Source organism: Schistocerca cancellata, chromosome 7, assembly GCF_023864275.1.
Source record: "Schistocerca cancellata isolate TAMUIC-IGC-003103 chromosome 7, iqSchCanc2.1, whole genome shotgun sequence".
In the NCBI taxonomy this organism is placed as follows: Eukaryota; Metazoa; Arthropoda; class Insecta; order Orthoptera; family Acrididae; genus Schistocerca; species Schistocerca cancellata.
Window position 1 is genome coordinate 62,088,559 of NC_064632.1, and position 17,834 is coordinate 62,106,392.

The 17,834-nt window shown below is 42.8% G+C and overlaps 1 protein-coding gene across 5 annotated transcripts in view; it reads left to right on the plus strand.

Moving 5' to 3' along the window:
* The window catches only part of LOC126092568 (PSME3-interacting protein), a 138,500-nt gene that overhangs the window by 41,987 nt on the left and 78,679 nt on the right, over window positions 1–17,834 (plus strand). For all 5 annotated transcript variants that reach the window (XR_007521359.1, XR_007521360.1, XM_049908245.1 and 2 more), the window contains exon 3: window positions 752–850. Coding sequence is in view for 3 of the 5 variants with exons in the window: in XM_049908245.1 (XP_049764202.1) it covers window positions 752–850 (99 nt within the window). In the remaining 2 variants the exon portion in view is untranslated. The remainder of the gene's footprint in view (window positions 1–751; window positions 851–17,834) is intronic.

Genomic DNA, 17,834 nt, shown 5'->3' on the forward strand with positions numbered 1-17,834 from the left:
CTAATCTCTGTGCAGAATGTAATGTACTAAAGAGGCATCTGCAAAGATTTTCAAACGGAGAAAAATTTTTGCTAAACTGTCATTAAGAACATCTTCTATCATACGCAGTCTATTATTTAGCTCTTGTTGATCATTATCAAAGAAAGCAGCAGTGTAAGTAACAACAAATAGCAGTCTCTTGCCATTGTTTCGCTAATGAGACAATTTCTCTCTCTCTCTTTTTTTTTTTTTTTTTTTTTAAAAAAAGTTGTAAGCGGCGGTAGCGCTCACAAAAGCAAGTCATGCCGCGAGCGGCGACAGGCCGTAAACACTCATTATCAGAATGTGACAAACAATGCATGGCACAGTATCAATAATGCATTTTCAGCTTTGAGTGACGTAAACACCTATAACAAAGAGAACGGCACTTATCAGATCAAAGAAAAATAAGCAATCAATTAAAACCAGACGAAGCACGTGAAAAAGGAAACTTTGGATCAGCAGTACACCCATGGACTGTTGGAGCAAGAAATATACCGCGAGAATCTGAAGAATCAAATTAAATTTTTTTCTGATTCTTAACTTGTTCAAGAGTTAGAACTAGTTGGGGAGACTTACATATGTAAGTGTCAAAATCTTGAGAATTTTGAGTACAACCATCTGTTTCACTCTAACACATGGTTTAACATGGTACTGTCCCCATCACTAGGCATGTGTGATGTGATACATCATTAATAAATGCTCATCTCTTTTTGCTTATGGGTGTTCACAGAGTGTCCTGAGGAGGAATATGATCCTCGATCACTGTTTGAACGTCTTCAGGAACAGAAGCAGAAACGAGAACTGGAATATGAGGAAGCACATAGATTGAGTGAGTAAAACTTGTTGTATTTATATAATTTTGATTGTAATTTTTGTTAACTGTTTATAAAATTATCAGGCCGCCTCTGGTGTAATTTCTACATATTTACCCGATACCATAAACTGAAGCACTCTAAAATCTTGTCAGTAGACAAACCCAGTAAAGTCCCATTTTTATGCCATATTTTAACTATGGTGTCTCACAAGTAGCATTATGTGCTAACAATTAGATGTTTAGTTATTGTATTTACAGTGACTGGGGTAGTTTACATGCTGTTAACTGTGATAGAAAACAAGGGCTTCCTTATTCATTAGTAAAATTGTTTCTTTGTGGGTCCACAGATACTAAATACTGTGTAAAAGAAGACATGGTCCATTGTAGGTTGTAATTTAAACATTCTTTAATTAAATAAAGAATGTTTACATTATGGTTTACAACAAACCATGTTTTCTTTACTCAGTTGTTAATAATTGAGAAGTACTTGCAGTGCACTAAAGTGAGTCATGTATTTCATATAGCAGTTGCTATTTGTTGTTCTACTGTTTTTGGCCAAGCTAATAAATAATGGAACTTAGGCGCAGTAAGTTTCAAACTTTAGTCAAGATTAAATTTGACACTGTTGTCTTTATTTACAAATGTCATACTAATCCATCAAAAGAGCTGTTGTATGAGGCAACAACTTTACTTATTGTTTAATACGTACCATATGCTACAACAAATAATGTGATCAATATGTAATTAGTTTATTGCTCAACATTGGTGTCTTTATCTACAAAATGGAATAATCCATCAAATAAGTTGTTGTATGAGGCAACAGCTTTTAACTTCTTGCTCAATACATGCCATGTTCTAAAACAAATAAGGTGATCAATATATAACTAGTATATTGCAGAAGTAAATACAGGAATAAATCCCTTCAGTAACTTGATAAGGCCTTACTTCTCAGAAAAACAAAGTACTTACCGTCTTCAAATTATGGTATAGAATAGCTTGAATGCAGCATGGTTACTTGCTGAGCAGTTGATCTGGGTTCGATTCCTGGTCACCACAGGAAAGTTGTCTCTTTTACGTCTTGGTATGAGTAATTTTTATTTGCCTCTCACGTCACTCCAAGTAAGTAATGTAACCAATATACACTAATGGCCATTAAAATTGCTACACCACGAAGATGACGTGCTACAGATGTGAAATTTAACTGACAGGAAGAAGATGCTGTGATATGCAAATGATTAGCTTTTCAGAGCATTCACACAAGGTTGGCGCCGGTGGCGACACCTACAACGTGCTGACATGAGGAAAGTTTCCAACTTATTTCTCATACACAAACAGCAGTTGACCGGCGTTGCCTGAAGAAACGTTTTTGTGATGCCTCATAAAAAGGAGGAGAAATGCCTACCATCACGTTTCCGACTTTGATAAAGGTTGGACTGTAGCCTATCGTGATTGCGGTTTATCGTATCGCGACATTGCTGCTCACGTTGGTCGAGATCCAATGATGGTAGCAGAATATGTAATCGGTGGGCTCAGGAGGGTAATACGGAACGCCGTGCTGGATCCCAACGGCCTCATATCACTAGCAGTCGAGATGACAGTCATCTTATCCGCATGGCTGTAACGGATCATGCAGCCACGTCTCGGTCCCTGAGTCAACAGATGGGGACGTTTACAACACAACAACCATCTGCACGAACAGTTCGAGGACGTTTGCAGCAGCATGGACTATCAGCTCAGAGCCCATGGCTGCGGTTACCCTTGATGCTGCATCACAGACAGGAGTGCCTGCGATGGTGTACTCAACGACGAGCCTGGGTGCACGAATGGTAAAACGTCATTTTTTCGGATGAATCCAGGATTTGTTTACAGCATCATGATCGTCGCATCCGTGTTTGGTGACATCGCGGTGAATGCACATTGGAAGCGCGTATTTGTCATCGCCATACTGGCGTATCACCCGGCGTGATGGTATGGGGTGCCATTGGTTACACGTCTCGGTCACCTCTTGTTCGCATTGATGGCACTTTGAACAGTGGGCATTACATTTCAGATGTGTCATGACATGTGGCTCTAGCCTTCATTTGATCCCTGCGAAACTCTACATTTCAGTAGGATAATGCACGACTGCATGTTGTAGGTCCTGTACGGGGCTTTCTGGATGCAGAAAATGTTCGACTGCTGCCCTGGCCAGCACATTCTCCAGATCCTTCACCAATTGAAAATGTCTGGTCAATGGTGGCAGAGCAGCTGGCTCGTCACAATACGCCAGTCACTACTCTTGATGAAATGTGGTATCGTTTTGAAGCTATGTGGGCAGCTGTACCCGTACACGCCATCCAAGCTCTGTTTGACTCAATGCCCAGGCGTACCAAGGCCGTTATTACGGCCAGAGGTGGTTGTTCTGGGTACTGATTTCTCAATTTGTCCAATGAATACCCGTTTATCATCTGCATTTCTTCTTGGTGTAGCAATTTTAATGGCCAGTATTGTATAATTATTACATTGCAGGAGGAAATACGGGAATTCCTTCAGTAACTTGGTAAGGCCTTACTTCTCAGAAAAACAAAATACTTGCCGGGTCAAATCATGATAGAGAATAGCTTGTAATGTTCCTGTTCTCATTATTCACTACTCAGAGTGGACATAGATTAACTGTAATAGCAATTTACTCCAAAATAACAAGTTTATTGCACTGCATTTCTAGTTATTCAAGAGCAGGAACTAAGAGAAATATTGTACTCAACTTTTTGGATTGATGATCATGACAGTTGATTAGTGTCATTCCATTGGCTGCCTGAATTCTTTCAATTTAGTATACAACTTGTGGAACTGATTTTTTAAAAATAGTTTTAACATGTAATTTTGGATAATACTTCAATTTATTTTTGACTTCTTGGTTAAATAAAATCAAAAATAGTATAACTGCAATATAGCACACACTTGCACTCTGTTTGCTCAGCCACAGCTTTCCACACTGTTTGCCACAACCCAACTGTGTTACAACCACTCCTACATTGAAACTCGGAATACAAAGTGAGTCTAAGATCTAATTTACGTTCAAGGATAGTGGAACATAATTTTTGTGAGTTGGTTAACAATAATATTTTCATTATTAGTTTTTTGTACAGTTGTTACAATAATTTGGTCTTATAGAAATTAATTTGGTTAAGTGCAATAACTGTTTTGAAACATTTTAATTTTAAATATTAATTAGAAGAATTAAATAAAATAATGTTTGTAATAACTTATTGTGGATGTGACAGGATCACATGAATAAATGCTGTCTATACAAACTTTACTTTAAAAAAAATCAATATAAGGAAAAGATATTGTTACTTACTGTAAAGATGAGGTGTTAAATTGCAGACAGGTACAATGAAAAGAAACTAACACATTAGCTTTTGGCCATAGCCTTCGTCAAAAAATGAAAGACGTGTGTGTGGGGGTTTTATTTTTTATTTTTTTAATGAAGGCGGTGTTAGTGGGAAACAATGGCTTCTGCATTTCTGTGGTTTCACTAAATTGCTGCAGGTGGTTCCTTCTATAAAGCCACTGTCAGCTATATCTCCCACTCTTTTCATGTCATAGTTATTTGAATCCAGTAAGATTTGGAATATACATTTATTTAAATCACATAAATGGGCCGCACTGAGCACACTAGTTAAATGCGTTGTTCATGCAAAATACAGGGAGTGAAATTTCCTGTCAATACTTCTTGTAGGTCAGAGCAAATGAAAATTAACATTGTTTTCACAATGTGGTGTATTTAAACCAGTAATGTTACTCTTACGCAATTAACTGGACCAGAAGTAGCAGGAGTGTTGCTAATATGAATGAGAATTGCCTGCCTGTGGCTGGGAGTGTGATTGGGTGAAAGACCTAGATATTAAATAACTTCATGGAATCATTTGTAGCCCATGAAACTGGAGAGTTGGCTGACAACCCCCATGGGGAGGAGATGCCAAGTTTCACGTCTGTGGGTTATCATTTTGGAATTTGGGACAAATGGTCCTTCATGATTAACAAGGTAATTTTTCCAGTACAGAAAGCCTACAAAGCATACAAAAGTGCATCTGCATGTGTGAGCGTGGAAATCTGTTAGGTGCATTTTTGTTATTCTTGGTGTCTTCAGTCGTTTAGGAAGTGTGGACTGTTTGGTAGGAAGAGCCCTCCCGAGTAGAACATGGAGTCATTAGTTAGCTGGAGGGGGTGTTCACTGAAAGAAGCAGATTTGGCAGAGTTTAGTTGAAACAAGTAAATGCATTTCTTTCCATGTAAATTTACATGTTGTGTCTATTTGTGTCTTTTGACTATTAATGTTGAACAGGATTCCTGTTTTGTTGTGTGGAGACTCACCAGATATCGTTAGGGGCCAGTTTAGAGGTCTTGTATGAACTGTTAGTGCTGTTCGTATTCTTGTCCGTTGGTTTGATATTGGAACCTTTCTGGAAAGTAAATGGTTGCTACAGGGCATTAATTATTGATTTTGGAGTAATGAGAACTTTAAACCCACGTCATGGGTGAAAGTGTGCCAGGCTGGACTGGGATACTGTGGAAGTACAGAGGATTAATCTGGGTCAGCCAATAAATGTTCTTGTTTGACCCTAGATTACTAAATCCTTGTAAAAATTTTGATTGTGTAGGATATAAAACAGGACTTTTTGGATTTAATTTGGTATGTAATATATCATAGGAGATCCAATAACTGTAATTAACTAGTGCATAACCTATAACTTATGACTTCCTTTGAATAAAATTCGGAATAGTAAACTACGATTGTTTAGTAACAATGTAACAACCCTCCCCCATAGTGTTCTAGGTTTAAATGTTAAGAGCAATATGGTATTTTTCCATAGTTGTCTGTTTTTGTATTTTTACTGTATTTTCCACATTTATTTCCATTTTTACTATATTTTCCACGATATTATGAAAAGGGTGGTTGCTATTCACCATTTAACAGAATTGCTGAGTCGCAGATAGGCACAATATAAAGACTGTTTGGTCAACAAGACCTATGTCGAAAATACACACACACACACACACACACACACACACACACACACACACACACACACACACCATGCAAACGCCACTTGCACACACATGACCACAGTCTCTGGCCCCGTGTGTGTGTGTGTGTGTGTGTGTGTGTGTGTGCGTGTGTGCGTGTGTGCGTGTGTGCGTGTGTGCGTGTGTGCGTGCGTGTGTATTTGCTGTTTATTTTCGACAAAGGCCTTGTTGGTTGAAAGCTCATGTTCCAGCAGTCTCTTTGTTGTGTCTATCTGTGACTCGCCAGTTTTTTTGCTTTGACTGTGATTGGGACTTTGCGCAACAGCTCTATAACTTTTAGGAGAGATGAAAGTAATATTTCAGTGGTTGGTAGAACCTAAATTTGTGCACTGTAGTAATAAGAAACTATATAAGCAGGCAAATTTAATACACTAAGATTTGCAGAAAAGCATCCAATTACGAAACCCCTCATGCTCCTTCAGTATTACTTAATAGCTAATTTCATCTGCTACTGTGAGCTTAACATTTACTGCATGACATTGATAAATATCTACTCAAGAGATACTTATTAATATAAAACATGCAGAATGGAGCTCCTTGGTATGTTTGTCTATGTATTACTTCTCTTCAGTTTGCAACTCAATGCCAAGGGCATTTACACAAAGTCTTTCATTTTGTGTATATTTTATCTTCATTCATTTTTAATACCTTCTTGCTCTTTTGGTCTTCAGTCCGAAAACTGGTATGATGCAGTTCTCCACACTAGAGTCTCCTGGCCAAGTATCTTCACCTCTGAATAACGACATGCAACATACGTCCAGTTGAACCTCCTTACTGTATTCCTGCCTTGGTCTCTGTGTACAATTTCTACCCAACACAGTTTTGTTCAGTACCACATTGACAATTCCTTGATGCCTCAGAATGTGTTCTAACAGCTGATCCCATCTACAATGTGGGAAGAGATACATTGCTACTTACCATCAAAATGACTTATTAAGTTGCAGACAGGCATAATTAAAAGACACTTACACACAAGATTTTGGCTGCAGCCTTCATCACAAAAAGAGAGAGAAACACACACCATTCATTCACTCAAGCAAGCACCCTACACACACCATTACCGCCAACTCCGGCAGCTCAGACCACATTCTGGTCTGAGTTGCTGGTGTTGGCGGTTGTGTGTACATACAGGTGCTTGCTTGTGTGAATGAATGGTGTGTGTTTCAATATTATGAAACAGATAGCTGCTACTCACCATATGGTGGAGATGCTGAGATGCAGATAGGCACAACAAAAAAGACTGTCAGGCAAACACAACTCACACACATATGACCAAAGCCTCAGTGTGTGTGTGTGTGTGTGTGTGTGTGAGTGAGTGAGTGAGTGAGTGAGAGAGAGAGAGAGAGAGAGAGAGAGAACTGCATTTGCATGTGTGTATGTTGTCTGAAACCTCTCTTTCTGACATTCTATTTGTTGTGCCTATCTGCGATTCAGCATCTCCGCTATATGCTGTGTAGCAGTTATCCTTTTCGTAATATTATTACTCCCCCTGCGGGTCCAGGGTAAGAATAGGCCTGAGGTATTCTTGCCTGTCGTAAGAGGCGACGAAAAGGAGTCCTTCCCTCTCAAGGGGGTAGTTTGCGCCCATGTCTGGAGACGGATGGTTCACCGACTTACATTTGTGGTCATTTTGGTTTATTGCTTATTCTGGTTTCTTCCTTCCTTTGTTTGTTACCTTTCTTTGTCCTTCTCCCTCTCTCACTGTCTTCCTTACTTTTTACCTTGCCTTCTTCTCCTTGCCTCCTTGTCCACCCTATGGTCTCCGCCTCGGCATTTGAGACAGTCTGTCCTTTCTCTCCCTCTATCCCTTTTTTTTCCTATTCTTCTTTCCTCCCTGTGCGTGCCTGAAGGCCGACCCACGCGTTCGCATGCGTAGCCAGTGAGAGGGTAAAGCGTAATTCCCCGCTCTCAGTAGACAAGTAGGGCCCATGCGTACCCCCTAGTAAAGGCCAGGCCCGGGGAGGGGTGATTGCCCGAGCTGACACCTTCCGACCATGCCAATTGGTTCCTCCGTCTGTTTCTCGGGAGGTGTGACCTGAGGTGTAAACATTCACCTAAGGCAGGAGCACCCTCTGAGAGGGTCCCCACAAAAAAGGGGCGCGCCATCGGAGACGCTGGCAATCATGGGGCATTCATCCGTATTGGGTTGCTCTTCTTCTTCTTCTTCTTCTTCTTCTTCTTCTTCTTCTTCTCTCTCGACTTCTGCCCAAAAACGGAATCTTGACCAGCCACCAGTGACAAAAGTACTACCGCCTGCCCCAAAGTTCCTCGAAGGTTTCTAGAACTGAGGACAGAAATGATTTTTCATCTGTCAACCCTTTCGTTATTCAGAAGGGCGTAAATGACATAGCCGGACCTGTCAAGTCTTGCACCAGGATGCGTAACAGTACCTTGTTGCTGGAAATTGAGAGCGCCTTTCAGGCACAAAAACTCCTTCAGGCCACACTCCTGTTCACGTTCCCTGTCCGGGTGGAGGCTCACCGCATTTTGAATTTGTTGCGTGGTGTGATATCTACTAGATCACTCGACAGAGTGACTGACGAGGAGATTCAGTCTTTCCTCACTGAGCAGGGCATGACGGCTGTCCATAGGGTCATGAAAAAGGTCGACAATGACATTGTACCGACCCGGACACTTTTCTTGACCTTTGATAGTGTTCAGCTGCCGTCGCGTATCAAAGCGGACTGTGAGGTTATTTCTGTTCGCCCCTATGTCCCGACACCTACGCGCTGCTACCAGTGTCAGCGTTTTAACCACACCCGCCAGTCTTGTTCTAATGCGGCTAAATGCGTCACTTGTGGCAGGGACGCCCATGAGGGTGACTGTCCACCTCCATCTCCTTGTTGTGTGAACTGTCAGGGTGACCATGCAACATCATCTCGCGACTGTCCCATCTACAAGGATGAACGCTGTATACAGGAAATTTGGGTCAAAGAGAAAGTGTCCACCTCGGCTGCGCGCAAGCTTTTAGCTAGTAGGAAGCCCACGCTGCTCCCAGTGGGGAAATACAGTACTGTCCTAACCTCTCCTTGGCCTACCAGGGAGGTATTGACGCAGACATGCGATCTGACCTTTGGCGCTACGGTCGTCTGTTCGGCCAGTGCTAAGATCACCCGGTCAACGTCTCCTCTTCCTCCCGTCGCCCCTGAGACACAAGCACCTTCATCAGCTTCTGCCAAGACTAAGACCCAGAAGTCAGATGCACGGGCCTTCAAGAAGGAACCATCCCGTGAAGACTTCTTACGTACCCCGAACTCCCAGCTATCGACCAGTACTTCGACTAAACGACCTTCCAAGAAGGCTCATAGGAAGAAAAATTCTCCTTCTCTGCAATGGCGCATTTCTTCTCCTGCACCACCCAACGTTTGCCGCCCCAGGCCGTCATCCGTTTCGCCTGGCTGCACCGCTGGTAGCCGAACATCTGGCTGTTCACCAGCGGAGCAAGCTCCCCCTCCCAACCATCTTAACATGGTGGCCGACGAACCTATTAAAAAAACGGACAATGACTCTCCGCCTATTGATAGTGGCAGCAGTGCTCGCTCGAAGCCAGGCCCTCAGCGGCCTTCGAGGTGATGCCTTCTTGCTTCTCCGAGAGGACTTAAAGTTGCTGCTATGCTTGCACTGTCCGCTCGTCGTAGCTCTCCAGGAAACGAGGCTACGCCCATGCGATCGTATTGACTTGGGACACTATACCTCTGTGCGTATTGACCTACCCCCTGTCGCAGGTATTCCGGCTCATGGCGGGGTTATGTTGCTGGTCTGGTATAATATCTACTACGATCCCATCACATTGCACACCGATCTGCAGGTAGCTGCCATCCGAATTACTCTCCCCACTTTCACATTTTCCATTTGTACTGTTTACACTCCATCGTTGTCTGCCATTACCAGGGCAGACATGATGCAAATTATTGCTCAGCTACCTGCACCATTTTTGTTGACTGGAGACTTCAATGCCCACCATCCCCTTTGGGGCTCTACAGCATCCTGCCCGAGAGGCTCCCTGTTAGCAGACTTTTTCAACCACCTCAATCTTGTCTGCCTCAATACTGGCGCCCCTACCTTTCCTTCGCACACAACTCACACCTATTCCCATTTAGACCTCTCTATAAGTACCACCCAACTTGCACGTCAGTTTGAGTGGTACGCTCTTTCTGATACGTATTCGAGCGACCACTTCCCTTATGTTATCCATCTCCTGCATCATACCCCATCCCCATGCTCAACTGGTTGGAACATCTCCAAAGCAGACTGGGGGCTCTTCTCTTCCAGGGCGACATTTCAGGATCAAAACTTCGCAAGCAGCGATAGTCAGGTCGCACACCTCACGGAAGTCATTCTCACTGCTGCTGAGTATTCCATCCCTCATACTACTTTATCTCCACGTCGCGTACCAGTCCCCTGGTGGACCGCAGCATGTAGAGATGCTATACGTGCTCGTCGACGAGCTGTACACACCTATAAACGCCACCCTACGATGGCGAATTGTATTAATTATAAACAATTACATGCACAATGTCGTCATGTTATTAAAGAAAGCAAGAAAGCCAGCTGGGCTGCTTTCACAAGCTCCTCCAACAGTTTTACTCCTTCTTCTGTTGTCTGGGATAGCCTGCGCCAGCTATCTGGCACTAAGGTCTACTCGCCAGTTTCTGGCTTGACAGTCGCAAATGACGTCCTTGTGGCACTGAGGATGTCACCGATTTTTCGCAGAGGTTTCGAGCTCCGCTCATTACCACCCTGCCTTCCTCCCCTGAAAACAGGCAGAGGAGGCAAGGCCACCTAACTTCCGCTCCTTGAATCATGAAAGTTATAATGCCTCATTCATCATGCGGGAACTCGAAAGTGCACTTGCCCGATCACGGTCCTCCGCTCCGGGGCCGGATTCTATTCATATTCAGATGCTGAAGAACCTTTCTCCTGCGGGTAAAGGTTTTCTTCTTCGTACTTATAATCTCATCTGGATTGAGGGTCATGTTCCCACATGCTGGTGCGAATCTATTATTGTCCCAATTCCTAAGCCGGGGAAGAACAAGCACTTGCCTTCCAATTATCGACCCATTTCCCTTACCAGCTGTGTCTGTAAGGTGATGGAATGATTGGTTAACTCTCGTTTGGTTTGGCTGCTCGAATCCTGACGCCTACTTACCAATCTACAATGTGGATTTCGTAGGCGGCGCTCTGCTGTTGACCATCTGGTTATCTTGTTGACCTTCATTATGAATAACTTCTTGCGGAAGTGGCTGTGTTCTTTGATTTGGAGAAGGCTTATGACACCTGCTGGAGGGCGGGCATTCTCTGCGCCATGCATACACGGGGTCAGCTCCCTCTTTTTATTCGTGCATTTTTAATGTATCGAAAGTTCAGGGTACGTGTGGGTTCCGTCCTGTCTGACGCCTTTCGCCAGGAGAATTGGGTGCCACAGGGCTCAGTTTTCAGCATCGCTCTCTTCGCCGTAGCGATCAATCCAATAATGGATTGCCTCCCAGCTGATGCATCAGGCTCCCTTTTCGTGGACGATTTTACCGTCTACTGCAGCGCACAGCGTACATTTTTCCTGGAGCGCTGTCTTCAGCGTTGTCTTGGCCGTCTTTACTCCTGGAGTGTCGCCAATGGCTGTCCTACTTCGCCTTTATCGGTCGATCGTCCGCTCAAAGCTGGATTATGGGAGCTTTGTATACTCCTCTGCACGGCCGTCCATCTTACGCCGCCTGAACTCTATACAACATCGGGGGTTACGACTTGCGATCGAAGCCTTCTATGCTAGTTCCGTTGAGAGTCTTCATGCTGAAGCCGGTGAATTGCCACTAACCTACCGGCGGGATATACTGCTTTGTTGGTATGTCTGTCGGCCATTATCAATGCCCGACCACCCGTCTTATCGTTCCTTTTTTGATGACTCTCTCGACCGTCAATACAGGTTGTATGTATCTGCCCTGCTACCCCCTGGAGTTCTCTTTCGTCGCCTCCTTCAGCAACTTGATTTTCCACTCTCTGCAACCTTTAGAGTGGGCGAGAGCCAAACGCCACCTTGGCTCCAGGCTCAGGTTCGCATTCGCCTTGACCTCAGCTCGCTCCCAAAGGAGGTTACCCCAACTTCGGTATACCGCTCGCGGTTTGTCGAACTTCGTTCGAAGTTCATTAATACGATCTTCATTTGTACAGATGGCTCTAAGACCAGTGACGGTGTCGGGTGTTCTTTTATTGTCGGGGCACACAACTTCAACTACCGGATCCATGGCCATTGTTTGGTCTTCACAGCTGAGCTATTTGCCCTCTATCAGGCTGTTCTTTACATCCGCCGCCACCGACATTTTGATTATGTCATCTGCTCTGATTCCATGAGCTCCATCCAGAGCCTCAGTGATCCGTAAGCGGTTCACCCTTTTGTGCACCGGATTCGACATTCTCTTCAGCAGCTGGCGGACGACGGTTCTCCGGTTACCTTTATGTGGGTTCCTGGCCATGTCGGTATCCCTGGGAACGAAGCTGCAGATGCCACGGCCAAGGCTGCGGTCCTCCAGCCGCGGACAGCTTCTCTGTGTGTGCCTTCATCTGATTTTAGCAGGGTCATTTGTCAGCACATTTTATCGCTGTGGCATGCCGATTGGTCTACACTTACTGAAAATAAGCTTCGGGTCTTGAAACCTCTCCCCACGGCTTGGACGACCTCTTCACGCCCTTCTCGGTGGGAGGAGGTTGTTTTGGCCCGGTTACGATTTGGACACTGCCGGTTCAGCCACCGCCATCTGCTGATGACTGTGCCAGCGCAGTTCTGCCCATGTGGGCAGTTGCTGACGGTACGCCACATTTTAACATCCTGTCTGAATTTTAATACACTGTGCATTGATCTTGGCCTGCCATGTACTCTGGATGAAATTTTAGCGGATGACCCAGGAGCAGCTGATCGCGTTCTTCGTTTTATCCACTTGATGAACCTGTCTAAGGACATTTGATTATGCTGTTTTCTTTTAATCCCTTGCCTGTTAATGTTCCTTTTATGGTGTTGTCCTTTTTTGTTGCTGTTTTAACATTGTGCCTCACAGTGCATTCATAATTTAGTCTGGGCGCTAATGACCACTGTAGTTGTGCGCCCTAAAACCACCACAGAATTTCAAGCTTTTGCAACCAACGGTTGCTTCGTCAGGAAAGAGGGAAGGAGAGGGAAAGACGAAAGGATGTGGGTTTTAAGGGAGAGGGTAAGGAGTCATTCCAATCCCGGGAGCGGTAAGACTTACCTTAGGGGGGAAAAAAGGACAGGTATACAGTCGCACACACACCCATATCCAACCGCACAAATGTTCCTTTACAAATGTCTGGTTGTGTCTGTGTATTTGCGGTTGGATATGGGTGTGTGTGCGAGTGTATACCTGTCCTTTTTTCCCCCTAAGGTAAGTCTTTCTGCTCCCGGGATTGGAATGACTCCTTACCCTCTCCCTTAAAACCCACATCCTTTCGTCTTTCCCTCTCCTTCCCTCTTTCCTGACGAAGCAACCGTTGGTTGCGAAAGCTTGAAATTCTGTGTGTGTGTTTGTGTGTTTTTTTATTGTGTCTATCTACCAGCACTTTCCCTTTTGGTAAGTCTTGGAATCTTTGTTTTTAATATATTTTTCCTATGTGGAATGTTTCTTTCTATTTTATATATATTATTACCTACCATCCTGCATTTTCTGTTGTTTGATTTTATCTTTTAATTGTGCCTGTCTGTAACATGCCGTCTTTACAGTAAGTAACTACATATCTTTTCCTGTATTGTTGAAATTCCACCTGGAGCTTCTGTTGTTTGATTAACTGATCCCTTTTTCAGAGAAGTTATGCCATACGTCTTTTTACTCCCAAATTCGATTCAGCCCTCCTTATCAATAAATTCCATTCAGCATGTTTTGTATTAATAAGTATCTCTTGTTGTTATTTATCAATGTCATCTAATAAATATTAATCTAGTAGTAGTAGATAAACATACACTATTAAATTTACTGAAGAAACATAAGGGTTTTCCTAATTGATGGCCTTTCTGCAAATTTTGCTGTATTAAGGTAGTCTCTTTAAATAATAAATAATAGTGTGGTGATATTGTATGATTAATTACATGACCTACCCACCTAATCTGCAGCATTTTTCTGTAGCAGCACATTTAAAAAACCTCTACTCACCTCATATTTAAACTGCTTGTCAGCCACATTTCACTTGTGTACAAGGCTACATCCCAGGTAAATACCTTCAGAAAAGATTTTCCAAAGGCATTGTCATGTCTATATTGCTTTGATTTGCCAAGGATTTGTGAGTTTGTCTTCTGTAACTTCAGTGTCAAAAACTTGCTGAAATTCTCTGGAGTTGGTGTGTTGGCATTCCCCTGTAATCCAGACAACTGGGAAGGTGTTGTGTGGGAGAGATCCATAGACCAACTGCAGATTCGGTTGTTTTGTGAGAAGGATTTGTAGTGCCTTCCATGAGCTGTGGACTCAACTACTGTGGCAGTGCAATGCGAGAATTTCGGTGAGTTGTTGGTACTGAAGTTAGAGATGACGAGCTCACAAATTCGTAAGAAACTTCAGAAGTGGATTTCTAACACATAAATTTATGTTAGATGTCAATAAATTCCTCTTTTTCAGATGCTGTACATGCTATAGCCGGTCTGCATTTATATCCTCTCTGCTGTGGCCATCATCAGTTATTTTACTGCCCAAATAGCAAAACTCTTCTACAACTTTTACTTATAACCTTTCTTCTATACACTATCTGTTCTGTTCAATTGCTCTTCAGAGTCCTTTGCTGTCTCTGACAGAGTTACAATGTCATCGGCAAACCACAGAGTTTTTATTTCTTCTCCCTGAACTTTAATTAGTTCTCTGTATTTTTCTTTGGTTTCCTCATCTGCTTTCTCAGTGTAGAGATTGAGTAATGTCAGGTATAGTCTAAGATCCTGTCTCTCCCTTGTCAGCTACTGCTTTCCTTTCATGTCCTTAAAATCTTTACAACTGCATTCTGTTTTCTGTACAAGCTGTATACAGACTGCTAAAATAGAAAGTGTGACATATCCCCACAGAATGTGTTGTTGGCCAAAACTAGAAGAAAAGTGCCCAAGACGTAATTCCTGTTGAGATGTGACCAGTTTTACTAGTGACGAGTAATGTGTAGTATTCAGTGTTGTAGACAGTCTTACTGTTAAAGTTGATTGCGAATCTGTGAGTGGTGGTAATTTGCAGGACAGTGATGGTAGAAAGATGACTGATTTATGCACAACAGGACACCATCCCATTCTCTAATGAACATGTGAGTGCACCTTTTCCCAACATTTCCTGGGCGATGGATTGGTCGAGCAATTCTGGTACAATGACCTCACACTTCACAGTAATTGAATCCATTGGGTTTCTGTGCATGGGAACATTTAAAGGCATAGGTGTATGCCCGACCCATCAATGATGTGCAGGTGTTACAGGTCACTCCGACCAGTGCATGTGACGCAAACCGAATGGAGCCACGTGCATTTGGAAACAAACTGAGGAGCGTGTCAGGATGTGTGGGAACCACAGGCAGCACTCCGTATGGTGTCTTCTACTACATAACAGGCAGATGGGAATGAGAGGACAGATTTGCCCATATCTCTACAATACTGGTTTCTGGACATATTGCTATAGGAACTTTTCTTCTAACTTTGACTATTATTAATCTCTTGTAGGAATGTGTGACACTTTTTGTAAGCACCCTGTATGCCCTTTGCTCTTGGTATTTTACCTGTGGTGCCTTCAGAATTTCAAATAGTGTAGTCCAGTCAGCATTGTCAAATGTTTTCTCTAAGTCTACAAATGCTATAAACCTAGGTTTGCCTTTCTTAATCTAACTATTAAGATAAGTTATATAGTCAGTATTGTCCTGCATGTTCTTGCATTTCTCCAGAATCCAGAATGCTCTTCCCCAAGGTCAGCTTATACCAGTTTTTCCATTTTTCTATAAATAATTCATGTTAGTATTTTGCAACCATGACTTATAAACTGGTAGTTTAGTAATATTCAGACCTGTTAGCAATTGCTTCATTTGGAATTGAAATTGTTACAGTCTTAGTGAAGTTTAGGGATATTTCACCTGTCTTCTATATCTTGCACACTGAGTAAAATTGTTTTTTCATGCCGGCCGGAGTGGCCGTGCGGTTCTAGGCGCTGCAGTCTGGAGCCGAGCGACCGCTACGGTCGCAGGTTCGAATCCTGCCTCGGGCATGGATGTGTGTGATATCCTTAGGTTAGTTAGGTTTAATTAGTTCTAAGTTCTAGGTGACTGATGACCTCAGGAGTTAAGTCGCGTAGTGCTCAGAGCCATTTGAACCATTTGTTTTTTCATGGCTGGCTCTCCCAAGGCTGTCAAAAATTGTGAAGGAATGCCATCTACTGTGGGGACATTTCTTTGATTTGTTAAGTGCTCTGTAGAATTCTACTAGCAGTATTGTACCTCCCCTCTCATCTTTACCTACTTGTGCTTCCATTTTTGTAAAATTGACTTTAAATTCATTTCCCTTTATAGAGCCTCTCACTTCCAGTTTTCCCTTCTTTGCTTAGTATTGGCTTGCCATCTGAGCTTTTGTGAGATTCATGCAGTTGCTTCCCTTCTCTTTAAAGGTCTGTTTAGTCTTCCTATAGGCAGTATTATTTTCTCCTTTTGCCAATTAATTTCTCTGTAGTATGCCAAGCAAAGATTCTTGCTAGGCCCCTTCTCTTTTTACATTTTTTATCCTCTACTGCCTGCACTATTTCATCTCTCAAGCTACCCATTCCTCTTCTACCGAATTCCTTTCTCCTGTTTGGATCAAACCTTGACTAATGCTTCCTCTGAATCTTTCAGTAATCATCTACTTCTTCCATCTCCTTAATTTTCTACCTTCCTGCAATTTCCTCAACTTTAATCAGCAGTTCATAACCAATAAATTATGGTCATAAGGGTTAAAACCTGGTTTCGAAATCTCTGCCTACCATTATATAATTAGTCTGAACCTTTGTGTGTCTAGGTCTGTTACACATATAGAGCCTTTTTACGTTGTTCTAAAACCAAGTATGAACAATAATTAAATTATGTTCTGTGCAAAATTCTACTAGATGAGTTTCTCTTTTATTCCTTTCCCCCATTGCATATTCACCTACCATTCTCATCCATTTCCTTTGACTGATTTCTAGCCCTCTCTCCACAATTAAATTTTCTTTCTGCACAGCTATTTGGCATATAAACTTGTAGTATTGTCGGGTTTATGTCCATCTTAGCTGTGACGCATTCGTCGTGCTGTTCGTAGCATCTTACCCACATTCCTTTTTTCTTATTCGTTAGTAATCCTACTCATATGTTATGCTGCAGAGCATGCTCTACAACATTGCATTCGTGACTTTGGTGCCTGTTTCACCACACTCTCCTTCTGGATTCTTCCCCCAGACACCAGTTTCTCAGAGCTCTGGAGGTGGCAACTAGCACAACAACACATCCTCTGTTCTTGTGACCCACCTGGCCTTAATTTACATTAATTTCTTCCAACTCAGCTTTTCTTCATTTTATCTACTCTTTGCTTCACTCTGTTTTAGTTTTCTACATCTTTCATTGTCTTTCCCGTTTATTTTTCACCACCCCCTCCCACCTATATTATGTACAAAGCACTTAGCTTTCCACTCTTATTAACTCGTGCACGATGTTTTAGTAGTAATCTCTGTATCGCATATTACATTGTCTTCCACCTATAAGCTGTCAGGTTTTCAAATCTCGTCTGATGGAGTCCCATCAGTCTTTCCTTCTCATCCTGTACAGTAAGTCTCCCCTGACCTGTGGTTCTGGGTGACTTTCCTGAAATCTACCCCTTTTCCTAGATCTCTCCAGTCCTTTTCCTTCACCCTTCTTCCTTCCCCTTCAACCCTTCTGCCTGAAGGAGGAGCCACTGACTCTGAAAGCTCGCCAATCA